Source organism: Phalangium opilio, unplaced genomic scaffold, assembly GCF_054372755.1.
Source record: "Phalangium opilio isolate 3A_F unplaced genomic scaffold, DU_Popi_V2 ptg000042l_1, whole genome shotgun sequence".
Lineage (NCBI taxonomy): Eukaryota > Metazoa > Arthropoda > Arachnida > Opiliones > Phalangiidae > Phalangium > Phalangium opilio.
The window spans coordinates 3,057,119-3,070,847 of NW_028324166.1; the positions used below are offsets into that span (position 1 = coordinate 3,057,119).

The window sequence follows — 13,729 nt, forward strand, 5'->3', positions numbered from 1 at the left end:
TTGGTTGGTGGCTACGTGAGGTCTATCTCGTTCAACCCGAAGTAGAAGGATTGTTTTGTTTAGGATTGTTAGTCCAACTTTTCCTACAAAATCCGTCTACATTCGTTGAGAAAATGGATAAGCAATCATTCCAATATTAGCTGTGTGTATTCCTGGTATCATATGTAACATTTCCTGTGTTTCCTCGATTTTTTCCTAATAAACCCTATTTTATATATATATATAAGTATCAGTTGAGAAAAATAGTGTTTATGCTAGCGTTTGAAAAGTATTACACAAGATATTCAACATTTTATATTGTGCAATTTTTTTGTGATAATGTTTATGACATATATATATATATATATATGGTTTTTCCCCGTCAATTTTCACTTTGAAATCTCTTACTTTAAAACACTAGACTGATAGACTATCTCTACTTGGTTCATAAAACACAAATATCCTGATTGCGGATCAAGATTAAGCTTATGATGTAAGGGCCCTATAAGTGAGACACTCTTTGACATTGGATTTTCAAATGCACTCCACTATTTTTAAAGATGGCGGAAAATCGAAACCCAAAAAGACATAAGGCCCGAGGGAACTAGTATACTAATTATTAGAGAAATTGGTTGAAACGAGCGGACGTTATTTCATACTGGAGGCTTTATACAGATCTGGACGTCATGAAATTCAATATGGCCGCTGATTGAAAAGTTCTTTTTTAGTATGTGCCTACTACTCAAGGGTAACGTTCCTGGAGAGTTTCAGCTCTCTAGTTAAAGCGGTTTAGTCTGGGCGTTGATTTTTAACCAATCAAGACTTTCACTTAATATAGACGCAGAAATAGATTGTCTCGTTCCAGACTTAGGAAAGGTGCTTATGGAATAATTAACATACGTAATCAGACGAGATTGTGCAAGTTATTTGCAACTATGGAAATACCAGCGCGAGATATTGAAAATTATCTTACTCGTTATAAAATTCATTTTTATCAGAATGTACGTTGGGTCTAACCGTGAAACGTTATAAGTAAAACACAACGAAAATCAACTTCTTTTACCTGTTAGACTGAATTGGTGATACAATGTTGGCGAAATTTATTCCATTGGTGTTTTTGTTAAATGCCTGGGTAAATGGCCAAGATTTAGGTACGGGAAATTGCCAGTTGCAATTATTGCCCTATTCGAAGCGTATTTCCTGCAGTGGTTTGAAGGGTGAAAATGATTTAACGAAAGCCTTGGATTCTTTCCGAACTGGATATCCTGGAGTGACCATTCAAACTTTAACTATTCAAGGAGCTGAAAACTTGTTATGGCTACCTGGACCAGAAACGTTTCTTGGTACCAATTTGTCTGTAAGTATGATGGAAATCTTATATACATTTGAGAAAAGGGTTTGTTTGCTTCTTTGTAAGTTTGTTTTTCATGCAATATCATTTTCGTTAATCCCGAATGTGATCATGGATATGTATAAATACTAATGTATTATGGATTCCTATCTCTTTCTTTTAATAAGGCATTTCGCTTAGGCGCCCGTTCAGCAGTGACAAAATAATCATGTACCTTCTCCCCATCCTCGTGAGTCAGAGGGAAATTCATATTCTATCTCTCTTTGCGCATGGGTGAAATTTTGAAACCCACCACTCAGGATTCTTTTCCCCACGTGACCTAGCTATTCATCCCTCGATTTACAGCGTCTCACATATTTGGTGACCAGCTTTTGGCCTAGTTGGGAACCCATAATACGTTAGTGTTTATTCATTTCTAGTTTACACTGGGGGAAGATTTTGAAAGAACCCATTATGTTGCTTGCTATGCGCAATCCAAAAGATATTTTTTGTTATGTTAATATATTTCGACGTTAGAAGGCAATCTGTAACATTAAATGGTCTTTTCAAACATAAATATTTCTTACGAAATAACGAAATTTTTCAATTGAAATGCAACTAAATTCTTTATCTAGTCTTTATCGATCGAGAATTCGACTCTACCTTTCTGGAAATCTCCAACTGACAAATCTAAACCGAAACAAAGCTTGCGCTCACTAACATCATTAAACTTGAACAAAGTGGACGGCATTTACAATTGGAATTGGGCGAACGTGGCAGAGTTTAGTGGAAACAAAATACAAAGTTTATCAGTGTCTTACAGCAAATGGTATCGAGTACGATCCGATTTATCGGGATTGTTTGGACAGCACGTTACTTCGTTGTTTCTGGAGAACAACGATATTGTCACTTTGGACGATAATTCATTGGATTGTCCAAGTTGTACTAGCATCAATCTTCAATACAACGATATCAGAGAAATTAGCCGACAAGTCTTTGGATCAGCTCCACGTAGACTTATCTTTTTGGGTTTAAGGTAATTAACAATGTGGATGAACTCGTGATCCGTTTTATTTACATTTTATTCAATTATAGTGGCAACAAAATCAAAGAGCTACCAAAGGATTTGTTTAAAAATATCAAATTTGAGTATAAATGGACCGATACTTTCGAAATAACTTTAACAGGAAATCCCATAAAATATCTGCACAAGGAAACATTTCAACCTATTGTAGAAGCTGGTCTTAAAAAAATTATGATCTCGTTTCGAAGTTAGTATTTAGTTTAAGCAGGGATAGATTTAATTTTAGAAGTAGGAATGGAGAACAGAGTAACGTGGGCAAGCGTCAAAGTCCCGGACCCCCTTCCCTTGAATGAAGAGGCGGGTCATAGCGACAGAGGTAAAAAGGAATTACGTATTTTTCGCCGTCCCCGTCAGCAACGTCATCAAAACGTAGTGTAGGTGATCCAATAAGGTAATTTAAACTTTTCGTTACGTGTTGGAGGGAGGTGCTCTATACTGGGTGGTCTATGAGACGGACTGAAGTAATTACTAACTGTTCTCCATTCCTACTTCTAAAATTAAATCTATCCCTGGTTTAAGCATGGTTTAAGTTTACTATTTACTATTTCAATAGAATATTAACAATGATTGTTATTTAATTACAGTGAGTCAAGGAGCATTAATATGCAATTGCGGTTTGAAATGGCTCGCTGATAAACCTTTCGATATTTCATACTTCAATTGCGGGGCTTCGCACACTGATCCGTTAAATTACATAAGGTTAAAAGATTTCTTACAAGAAAACTGCTGAAACTTCAAAAGTTGTGAACTGTAAATTGCAAAGAAAAAAATAAAGATTTTTGAAATTGGTATTAATAAATAAACCAGGTCTTGAAACCTTGAAGTGTATAACGAAAAAACGTTAATGGTTATAGTTAGTATAGAGCGCTGTCGATTAGTTGTAGCATATAGGCCAGCTACCTCTATGCATTGTAATGGATCAAATGCTGTAAATAAGCCTCAGGCTTAGTGTGGACATCGCTTCATAGATAAAGTCTAGATTTTTTTGTTGCTATAATAACTACTCAAATATTTTAAAATGGCAACAATTTAAATAAGTAATTATTTCTACTAGTTCCCGCTCAACGTACTTTGATCTACTAAGAAGTCGTCAAACATCTATTTAAATTAAATTGGAATATCTTCGAGACAAAATTGTAGTAGTAAAACTACAACATAAATTAATAATTTCTGGTTGACTTTCGAACATTGGAATTAACGAAGATTGAAAAATTACTAACGACAAGTCTCAAAATCCAATTGGACAAATATCAATTTTAATAACGTGCATTATTTTAAATCTTTAATTTTTGAATTGATGCCTTCAGGTTATATTGTATCGAAATGTATCGCGAATACTACGGAGTTTTTTCATTATTAATAGTATTAACGACCAAAAATATTCATCTCGTAATTGGTGTGCAATATGAAGTCGATCAGCAAACTGCGTTCGAAAAATTACTTATTTTTGAGAAAAGTTTTAAATCTCATATGTTCTTGGAACAGAACTTTCTTTACAATATTGTGCCGTCTAAAGGCGTTCCTGGCATTAGCCCGGATTGCGAATTAGCGTTTTATACATACAGGGGCGATATTCAACAGATGAAATTGTGGGCGTTTCAAAGTAAGATGTGTTTTGAAACAAATTACCGTATCTTCATGAATTCCTTCAAAGCCCTATAGGGCCTAATTCATTACATAATTAGTAGTCAAAATTATATTAGCATAGACAATGCTTTTATTACGACAGAGCCATATTGTTACATTAATTTTACAAGGAATTAATATTCCGATAATATAGGCCTCTGCGGCAGACCGATATTTATGGATAGTATTATAAGGCTATGGTCATATTAGTTTAACAAGAAATTGAAATTACTTTCAGTGTCCGATTCTTGTGGCAATGTTCCCAGTGGAATTCTCAAGGGTTCACTGTCATCATTGGGTAGTTATTCGCAGTGTTTAAAAATAACACTGCCTCATTTGAAGAGTGTTTCAAAGAGGAATGAATTAATAGTAGGGACTGGGAAGTACTGCATGGTGACCTTTCACCTTCCTGTACCACCACGTCCCAAAAATCTCGACATTATAAAAACTGTTTTTGACCCTTTAAACGTTACATTTAAAACGGAAGTATGATAAACATTTTATTTACATCACCATGAGTAAATCAACTGGGAGTGAAAAGAGTATGAAGCACTAGCAATGGGTGCTTTGAGGGATACTGGAGGAAACTCAGCAAATGTCTGATAATAATTGAAGTCCTTTTTGATTTACTAATGGTGTCAATTAATAATAAAAATTGCCAGGCGGATATCATATATTGAATTGACGAGTGTTATTTCAGTTATTTAATGATGGTTTGAAGAAACTTCTCACAATGATGTACGAATATCCACCCGTGATTGGAGTTTGTATTCCATCGCAATGCTCATCATCTGATTTAGAAAAACTAACAAAACCAAGTATGAAGTTACTGTTTTGGTTTTAAATACGAAATAGAGTGTGAAATAATACGTCGTAGTTCAGTCTCAATGTAGCAACATATATTGAAGGCATTAGTATATTTACTGGTGTAAATAATTCCTGTAGTGTAAAAACTTGAAGATACTTCCAAGTTTTGAAAGTAGAAAATCGAAAAAAGATAAAACATTTTCTTCGAGACTAAATAAGAAGGATGTTTTCATACCCTATAAGAGACATTTTAACAAAATTATTATGAGTTATTGAATATTTTACAAATATAGTATCTAAAAAACTTGGAATGAAAAGTGAAGTTATTTCATGCGAAGTAAATGAACCAACTACGTTTGACGCAAGAGAAAAAACAATTTTGTAAGTCTGGGTAAAATTAATTTTATGTTTTAATTATCGACTAAAATTAGTTTTAAATCGACAGAGTATTTCTATGTATATTGGGTTTGACTAACGTTGCCGCTACTACAATTACTTCGTTGGTGGATATGAAAATGGGTGATCGCGAACCAGAAAGCAAAGGTACGTACTATCTTTTTCAAGTATTTCTGAAGCAAACGCTTTTTGTTGTTGACTTTAAAGGTGATAATCACTAACGCTGAAAACGTGAACCACTTCGACAATTATTTTTAAATTAATTAAAGTTCAAAGGTCGGTGCTATGATGAAGCCAACTGACCTCTGTATTCAATGTCACACCGTGCAATGAATGCCTATTACGAAAATACAAATTAATTGTTTTAAACACAAACAAACACTTGTGTTCTAACTTTGCTCTTTGTAATATAACAAACAGTTTCTAAATTTCAAACTGATGAACAGTAAACTCATTTGACTGAGTTTTTGTCCACTACGTTAAAGTTTAGGGCATGATTTTGGTTTCAAAATAGTTTTATAATTTCGTTTTTAATTTCCAGGATTTATTATAAAAATTCTGAACTGTTTCGCAATTCATAAGAATGTCGAAAATCTGTTGAAAATCAGACCAACCAAGAAGAACTCTTTAGACGTGATGAACGGCATGAAAGTATTTTCTTTAATGTATGTGATTTTAGGACACAGTTGCCTTTACTTGGATAGGTACTTGGAGAGTATGTGTTTTCTCATCCTTAATTTTTTATATTAAAAACTAATATTATTATATTTCAAATTGCAGGAGAGCACTTAAATGTGGAAGATTTTCATGAAAGTGCTGGGTTTATTTTAGTAGCAAACAGTTTTTTTACGGTCGAAATTTTTTTCTTTATAACGTAAGCGCTATATATGTTTAAGGTTTTTACAAATAATGATCTGCAAACCTTTAAATGGCTTAAATTATTTCAGAGGAACTTTGCTATCGTTTCTAACTGTTTCGTATTATGGTCAGACGAAACTTTTTCAACCCTTTATGGCTTTAGTTCGGAGAATATGGCGGTGAGTTTTCGTTAGTCTATATATATATAGACATAGACATGTAAACTTAATGCTTGATTATCTGTTTATGGTAATTTATAAAATTTAAACACTTTTTTTATCAACTAGACTATTGCCAGGTATGTTGCTTGCCATAGCGTTTTTGGTTATCCTACCTCTTCTATCATCCGGACCCATTTATAAGTTGCGTATCGAGCCTCTAGTATCTTCATGCAGAAACAACTGGCTCAATGACGTATTTTTCATTCAAAATTTTTTTACTTTTTTCCAATCGGTAAGAAAAACCTCTCCAATAATCTTTGTTGGTCGAGTGAGAAGGACGATGAGATTACAACAAGTAGACTCGAATTAGCTTAATAATATGCGCAGATTTAAATCCCATTGTTCAAAATGACGTGTTTATTACAACATATCAATCTATTAAAACATAATTTCGAATACGCAGTTAAATAAGTCGTTTCATTATACCGTGCACTCGGAACATATTTCAAAATGATGGCTCAAATAGGTTGTGTATTTTCTTCATGGAGGAATTAGATAAATTAGAAAAGGGAAGGTATTTTGAACGGCAAAGTCATTTCTGTATCTCACGCGCATGTGCGCACCATCCCTCGGCCAGAGTCATTGTAATGGAAGCATGCACGAGCCAACCACGTGAAACCCAGCAGAGCTAAGCCCTTGTAAACAAATTTCCTTTGTTGCGCTGATTGCGCGTGTGCAGAACTATTGGACCGAGCCAGGGGATCCAACAAAAGGGGTTAACTTAGAATTTTGTCTCTCTGGCCTGTGGCCTCCTTCTATTAGTGCTCACTGTTTTCTTCTCACTCGGACGCCAATTTAGCTAATTGATTTTATAACTAATTAATTCGATGATAATATTCCAGTGCTTTCCCATTACTTGGTACATCGCAGTTGACGTCCAGCTCTTTTTCTTCGGTATAGCGTTTCATTACTTTTTCCTGAAGTAAGCACCACATTTTTTATTTATTGGGAAAATAGTTTAGAAAATTTTAGCTGTGAAAATATGAAATCCATTCACAAATAGATCCGAAAAGCGTGGAAGATTGTTTCTTTTGATTAGTGTGTCAGCATCCATTTTATTGATAGCGTTCTTCACGTATTACAAGGAACTTCCTCCAGCTCCTCTAACTAAATATATGGATTTTGCGTAAGTAATGCTCTACAAAAATCAACAAGAATTTTAGAATGCTTCCTCATTACCGATGATACTCATAATTTGGAATTGATGAAATTCCAAACTGGTAGCGCGCTACTGCAGTTTTATAACATCATGTTAAGTGAAAAGGTTAATTTGTCTTTATTGTTGCATTGTACACACTTACAGGCAAACCTAAAATGATTCCCTCAACTTTGCCGCAGTCCAGAACTTGAGTTACCTTTCCTAACCTTTTAACAGGAAAGCCCCCCAAAATTTTAAAGTTCCTAGTGACGTAGATTGAAAAAATTCGGTATTTTTAGACGATAGCCAAGGATTTTTACCTCTCCGAGTGACGTATGTCACGGAGAGGTTCTAATTTCGACGTGTCTGTGTGTCTGTCTGTCTGTTGTTACACCCACGTGACCGCGTTCGCAGTTTGCAACACGGAGCAAACGTGTTCTCAATTTCCGGAAATTTCGGAAATTGTACTACACTTACAGGCTATTACTCCATTGCCTGTCTAACATCACCAGTCTCTGGTCTTTGTCCATCCCACATGGACACCAGTCTGTACACACTGGCTTCTAATCACCACCCTCTTGTGGTCTTTGTACATCCCACATTTACACCAGTCTGTACACACTGGCTTCTAATCACCACCATCTTCTGGTCTTTGTCCATCCCACATGAACACCAGTCTGTACACCTGGCTTCTAATGAGATCCCCACCATCTTCTAGTCTTTGTCCATCCCACATGGACACCAGTCTGTAAACACTGGTTTCTACACACCACCATCTACTGGTCATTGTTTTTGTCCATCCCACATGGACACCAGTCTGCACACCTGGCTTCTACTCCATCATCATCGTTAAGGTTAAGACATACGCGGCGATCGGCCAGGGTTACGAGAAACGTCCGGCCTCCCTAAGGTGGGGCTTCCACCAAAGGTTCACGCAATTGCGCTGTTCTTATCCATAGCTGCGATTCGAAACCCTTATATACTACCTATTTTAGTAAGGCGAAGCAACCGGAGTATGCTTCATTTCAAACGCCAATATTAGTCAAGTCTCTCAAGAATGTTTAATTGTTCTTTTTTAAAACGATGTAACGTTCAATAAGGCGAATAACTAACGAAAAAAATATTAAATATTAATTATATTTATTTTTATATTTAAGATCATCTCTTTTCTCAATTCAAAATTAATACGGAAAGAGTTATGGAGCAGTCTATTTTTTGTCTGTGTGTGTCTGTCCGTTGTCACACTAGTGCGCCGAGTTAGCAGTTCGCTTTGTTTTGATGTGTTAAGAAATCCTACAGAACCTTAATATTCACTTTTTCCATAATATAAAGTGAATATGTGGACATCCTTTTCGTAATTACGATGCATTTAGCACTTTTGTAGCTTTAAAGCTCTGTTTCATTTGGATATTCCAAGGATATTTTTTAATATTATTATTTGAAATGGCTGTTTATATATTACTTAAGCTATACTACATCTGTATATAGAATAATCCTTGTTTTAGTTATTTCAAGAAGAAAGCTAAGGCCTGGATTCTGTCGGGTAAATCAAGCTTGATCTGCAATAGGCTTAGTAAACCAAAGAGTAAATAATTGAGACCTGAGGTGGAGTAAACTTTGGGTTTTGATTATCGTGTCTGTAATGAAGGGACATTAACGGTTCAGAGTGAGCCGAAAGTTAATACACGTTTAAATAATCAGATATAGATTTTATAATAGAAGAAAGCATCATGGTAGCATTAGATCAGTGAAAGGGCTAATCGTTATGGGGTTAGTGGTATGCATCGGAGAATAAAATTTAACATAGAACTTATATATTCTTTGTAAATAATGATTTGAAACCTAGGATTAGCGGATGATTATATATTTTACAATGTAGAGAGAACTATTCAATGACTTAAGCCTCGTTAGACAAAACAAAGGGAAAAAATGTTGCTCTAGTATTTCGATATTGTGTCGTATACTAGTCTTTTCCCCGACTCGGAGAGGTAATATTTTGGTTTTCCCAACTTGTTATTATTATTTTTTGAGACAAGTCACGAAAACCATTTCGTATTAGCTATATGTGACTGGGGGTGGGTGGCTATATTATTTTCATAAGTGCTAACGTAGTACAGTCCCAATGTTTTATATAACTCAATAAGATAAAATAAGGGAAAACCTTACGGTTTGGTATATTAAGCTCTTATACCTAAACGTTCTAGTGGAACAACATTCTGTGGTACAGACAGACAGATACAACCAGAATATTACCTCTCTACGACATGAATCATTTTCAGTTATAAAAACGCTCGCTCTATTTATCGCATTTTCAAATTATCTTTAAAAATAAGTTGAACAAGATAAAGTTTACATTTTTTCTTAAATAATTGGAAAACAGGTATGTTCAAGAGTTCGTTGTGTATGTGTATGGTGCTTGGTACACCCATATCGGACCTTATTCGGTGGGTCTCTTTCTTGGTAGTTATTTGGCCAGAAACCAAGAACGAAAATTTAATCTGTCAATCGTAAGAATTCATCCCAAAATTGGCTAACTGTATATTAGCAACTGATATTTGTTTTAGGTGTCAAGCATATTCTTATGGTTATTAACCATTGGTACAGCTTTAACTATGATATACGCTGCTAAACCTTGGAATAACGGTGTCCCATATTCTACATTGGAAGCCGTTACATATGGCAGCTTGACTCGAACGGTTTGGGCTATTTGTATGGCGTGGATAGTGTACGCTTGTGTCATTGATAAAGCAGGTATAATGTATAGATTGTCTTCAATATTAGTCACCAGGGTTTTTTTTGTTAGGTTGTTTTCCAACATTTACGTTTAAAATGAACTAATTTTAGGTCCAATTAGCGCAATTCTTGCTTGGGGTGCGTGGCAACCTCTAATGAGAATATCCTATCTAACATACTTGCTTCATTTTGTGGTTATTCATTATTTTAACTATTCGTGGCATGGACCAATGGACTACACTTACAATTATCACGTGAGTATATTGAACCACTTCAAAAAATACTGGTATCCATTGCAATAAGTTCTTTTTTAGGTTATGTCGTATTTCGGAGTATTGTCAATATCATTGCTTGTGTCGGCCATTTTCCAAGTCTTGTTCCTAGCTCCCATGATGGAACTTGAAAAATTGGTCTGTGATTTTATCCAATCAAAGGAGACGAAAGGAAATAGTAAAGAAAACTAGAAAAATTTTTGTAATCTAGCAAGTTTTCAAACTGAATTCTATTAATAAAGTGTGTTTTTAAATTAAAGTGTACATGTTGACGTGAAAAATTAAATATTTTTATTTATGGTCTTTTTGTCATTTTGTTTTTCATGCACGCGACAACTAACCAACCAGCCGTCTTCTAACGATTGATGTAGGCCTAGTTATACTTTTCCCGCACCACAAAAGGTTTTTGAAAAGTAAAAAATCTCATACACTGAAAAACAAAAGCTTAACATGATATCGCAACAATAGCCAACGTTAATCACGTTGATCACCTAGGCACATGTCGCTATCATCGCAACACTGCCCCTGCCCCGCCTCAGAATCGTTTTTTGGGAAGGCCTAGGCTATACAATACCAAATATAACCTCCGGCATTTGTTCACGCTATTTTTCAATTAAATATATGAAATATTAGATAGGAACTCATTGTGAAAGGTAAATCTCGGCACGATAGGTAACAAAATTTTTCTGATGGGCAACGCAGGGTGCCTTTGCCAGAAGTTCCTGAAATAACTTTTTTCCCACTTGCTCTATTAAGGAAGATCGATAAATAACACCTTTAATAGGGGGTTTTTAACTAAGATACCTTCGTGATAAAACTGTTACAGTATTAAAAATGTTCTGGTGGACTTTCGTACATTGGATCTATCATAGATTATAAAAGTACTGACGTCAAATCTCAAAATCCAATTTTTCAAACATTAACTTGAATAACGTGCATTATTTTAAATCTTTATCGTTTCCTTTGAACAGAACCTTGCAGTTATATTGCATCAAAATGTACGGACTTTTATCATTATTAATAGTATTAACGACAAAAAATATTCATCTAGTAATTGGTCTGGAATATGAAGTCGATCAGCAAACTGCGTTCGAAAAATTACTCATTTTTGAGGAAAGTTTTAAAACTCATCCGTTCTTGAATCAGAACTTTCTTTACAATATTGTGCAGACTAAAAGTGTTCCTGGCATTAGCCCGGATTGCGAGTTAGCGTTGAACCAATACATCGTCGATGTTAATGAGATGAAACTGTGGGCGTTTCAAAGTAAGATATGTTTTGAAATAATATACAGTAATTAAGTTATCATATACTGTATATTTGCCAGTAACACATATCCAAAGTTTAAAAAGAAATTGAAATTTTTTTCAGTGTCCGATTCCTGTGGCAATGTTCCAAATGGAATTCTAAAGGGTTCACTGTCATCATTGGGCAGTTATTCGCAGTGTTTAAAAATAGCACTGCCTCCTTTGAAGAGTGTTTCAAATAGGAATGAATTAATAGTAGGGACTGGGAAGTACTGCATGGTGACCTTTCACTTTTCTGTACCACCACGTCCCAGAAATCTCGACAAAGTAAAAACTATTTTTGACCCTTTGAACGCTACATTTGAAACTGAAGTATGATAATAGTTTATTTACATCTCCACGAGTAAATCCATTTGGAAGGACGGGAGTATCGAATGTAGTTGTAGTTAGTTGTAATAGATTTTACATCAGCTTTCAATTCAATTCAGTTTGTCAGACCCTCTGTTTGCAAAAATATTCAAGTACTGATTCAAACTGAAACTTTAACCTTAAGTCCTTTTTGGTTTACAAATGGTTTAAATATTTAAACAATGCAGACATCATATCATCAATTGAATAGTATTTTTTCAGTTGTTCAATGTAGGTTTGAAGAAACTTTTAACAATGATGTACGAATTTCCTCCGGTGATTGGAGTCTGTATTCCATCGCAATGCTCATCATCTGATTTAGAAAAATTAACAAAACCAAGTATGAAGTTACAAAAACTCTTTTTGAATTAAACACAAAATATAATGTGGAATCATACGTCGTAGTTCAGTCTCGATGAACTAGATGAAAGGCAGCATTTTAAGAGAAAAAATGTCACTTGCTAACTTTGACCGTAATAGCAAACAACTATTAGCAAACATAATAGGAAATAATTTGTGATGTGTTGGTAGAAATTGTCCGTGTCCATCCACGATACTCCGTCCATTTTAGTACTAACTTTTCACTTACCCTGCCAATTTGCACTTGATCAAAATACACTTAGCCATGTTTCTGCCGTTCTCAAAAACATTCCGACTCTATTGCTGGGGGGGAGGGGAGGCATTGCATTCTGAGAGACCAAGGGTACGCACCTTGATTGGCTGTTGTTGCGCCTGCGTACTTCCCACTTTCTGAAAGTAGAAAATCGAAAAATAAAACATTTTATTCGAGACTGAACATTGACGGATGTTACTACACCGTATAGGAAACATATTTTTATAAAACTTTCCTGTGTTATTCATTATTTTACAACTATAGTATCTAAAAGGTTTGGCATGAATAGTGAAGTTATTTCGTGTGAAGTTAGTGAGCCAACTACGTTCGACGCAAGAGAGAAAACTGTTTTGTAAGATTAATTAATTTAGATTTTTATAATTATCGATTCTAATACTTTGTAAATCGTTAGAGTATTTCTATGCATATTGGGTTTGACTAACGTTGCTGCTACTACAATTACTGCATTTATTGATACGAAAATGAGTAATGGCGAACCAGAAGGAAAAGGTACGTACTTACGTAAGCGTATGTGATTTTCTGTCGAGTGTGATATTGTCGATAATGATGTTTCTTAGGGATAACTTGATCTATTTAAAAAACTATATACATATTGCATGACATATCTAATGCCAAAGGTCAATGCGTAATTCCGAATGAAAAACCAAAACCCCTGATTTTTCAAATTCAATTGTGAAATATGTGGAGTTCGTTGTAGCATGCTTTGGTTTCATTATAGGTTTGTTTTGAATTTTCAGGATACATTATAAAAATTCTGAACTGTTTCGCAATTCATAAAAATGTCCAAAATCTGTTGAAAGTCAGGCCAACCAAGAAGAACTCTTTAGACGTGATGAATGGTATGAGAGCAATTACTGTAATGTGGGTGGTTTTAGGACACATTTCCATTCACATTGATAGGTACTTGGAGAGTATGTGTTTACTTTTCATTTATCATTTATCATTTATATTAAATGTGAATTTGAATTTATTATTGTTGCATTTCCAATTGCAGGAGA

At 34.8% G+C, this 13,729-nt stretch overlaps 2 protein-coding genes across 2 annotated transcripts; both read left to right on the forward strand.

The window, feature by feature from the left end:
- Window positions 1–827: 827 nt before the first annotated feature.
- Window positions 828–3,123, forward strand: LOC149678353 (uncharacterized). The gene is made up of 5 exons (XM_089835852.1): window positions 828–980; window positions 1,050–1,336; window positions 1,945–2,345; window positions 2,405–2,580; window positions 2,978–3,123. Exons 2-5 carry the CDS (start codon window positions 1,067–1,069, stop codon window positions 3,121–3,123), a joined length of 993 nt encoding a protein of 330 aa, XP_089691978.1. The 5' UTR covers window positions 828–980; window positions 1,050–1,066.
- A 552-nt stretch (window positions 3,124–3,675) lies between these two features.
- LOC149678354 (O-acyltransferase like protein-like) lies at window positions 3,676–10,746 on the forward strand. The gene is made up of 15 exons (XM_089837129.1): window positions 3,676–3,996; window positions 4,258–4,505; window positions 4,720–4,837; window positions 5,120–5,207; window positions 5,272–5,369; window positions 5,764–5,937; window positions 6,003–6,096; window positions 6,170–6,259; window positions 6,368–6,533; window positions 7,144–7,223; window positions 7,305–7,427; window positions 9,820–9,946; window positions 10,004–10,190; window positions 10,284–10,426; window positions 10,487–10,746. The coding sequence occupies exons 1-15, from the start codon at window positions 3,717–3,719 to the stop codon at window positions 10,634–10,636; spliced, it is 2,166 nt and encodes a 721-aa protein (XP_089693255.1). The 5' UTR covers window positions 3,676–3,716; the 3' UTR covers window positions 10,637–10,746.
- The last annotated feature ends 2,983 nt before the right edge of the window (window positions 10,747–13,729 follow it).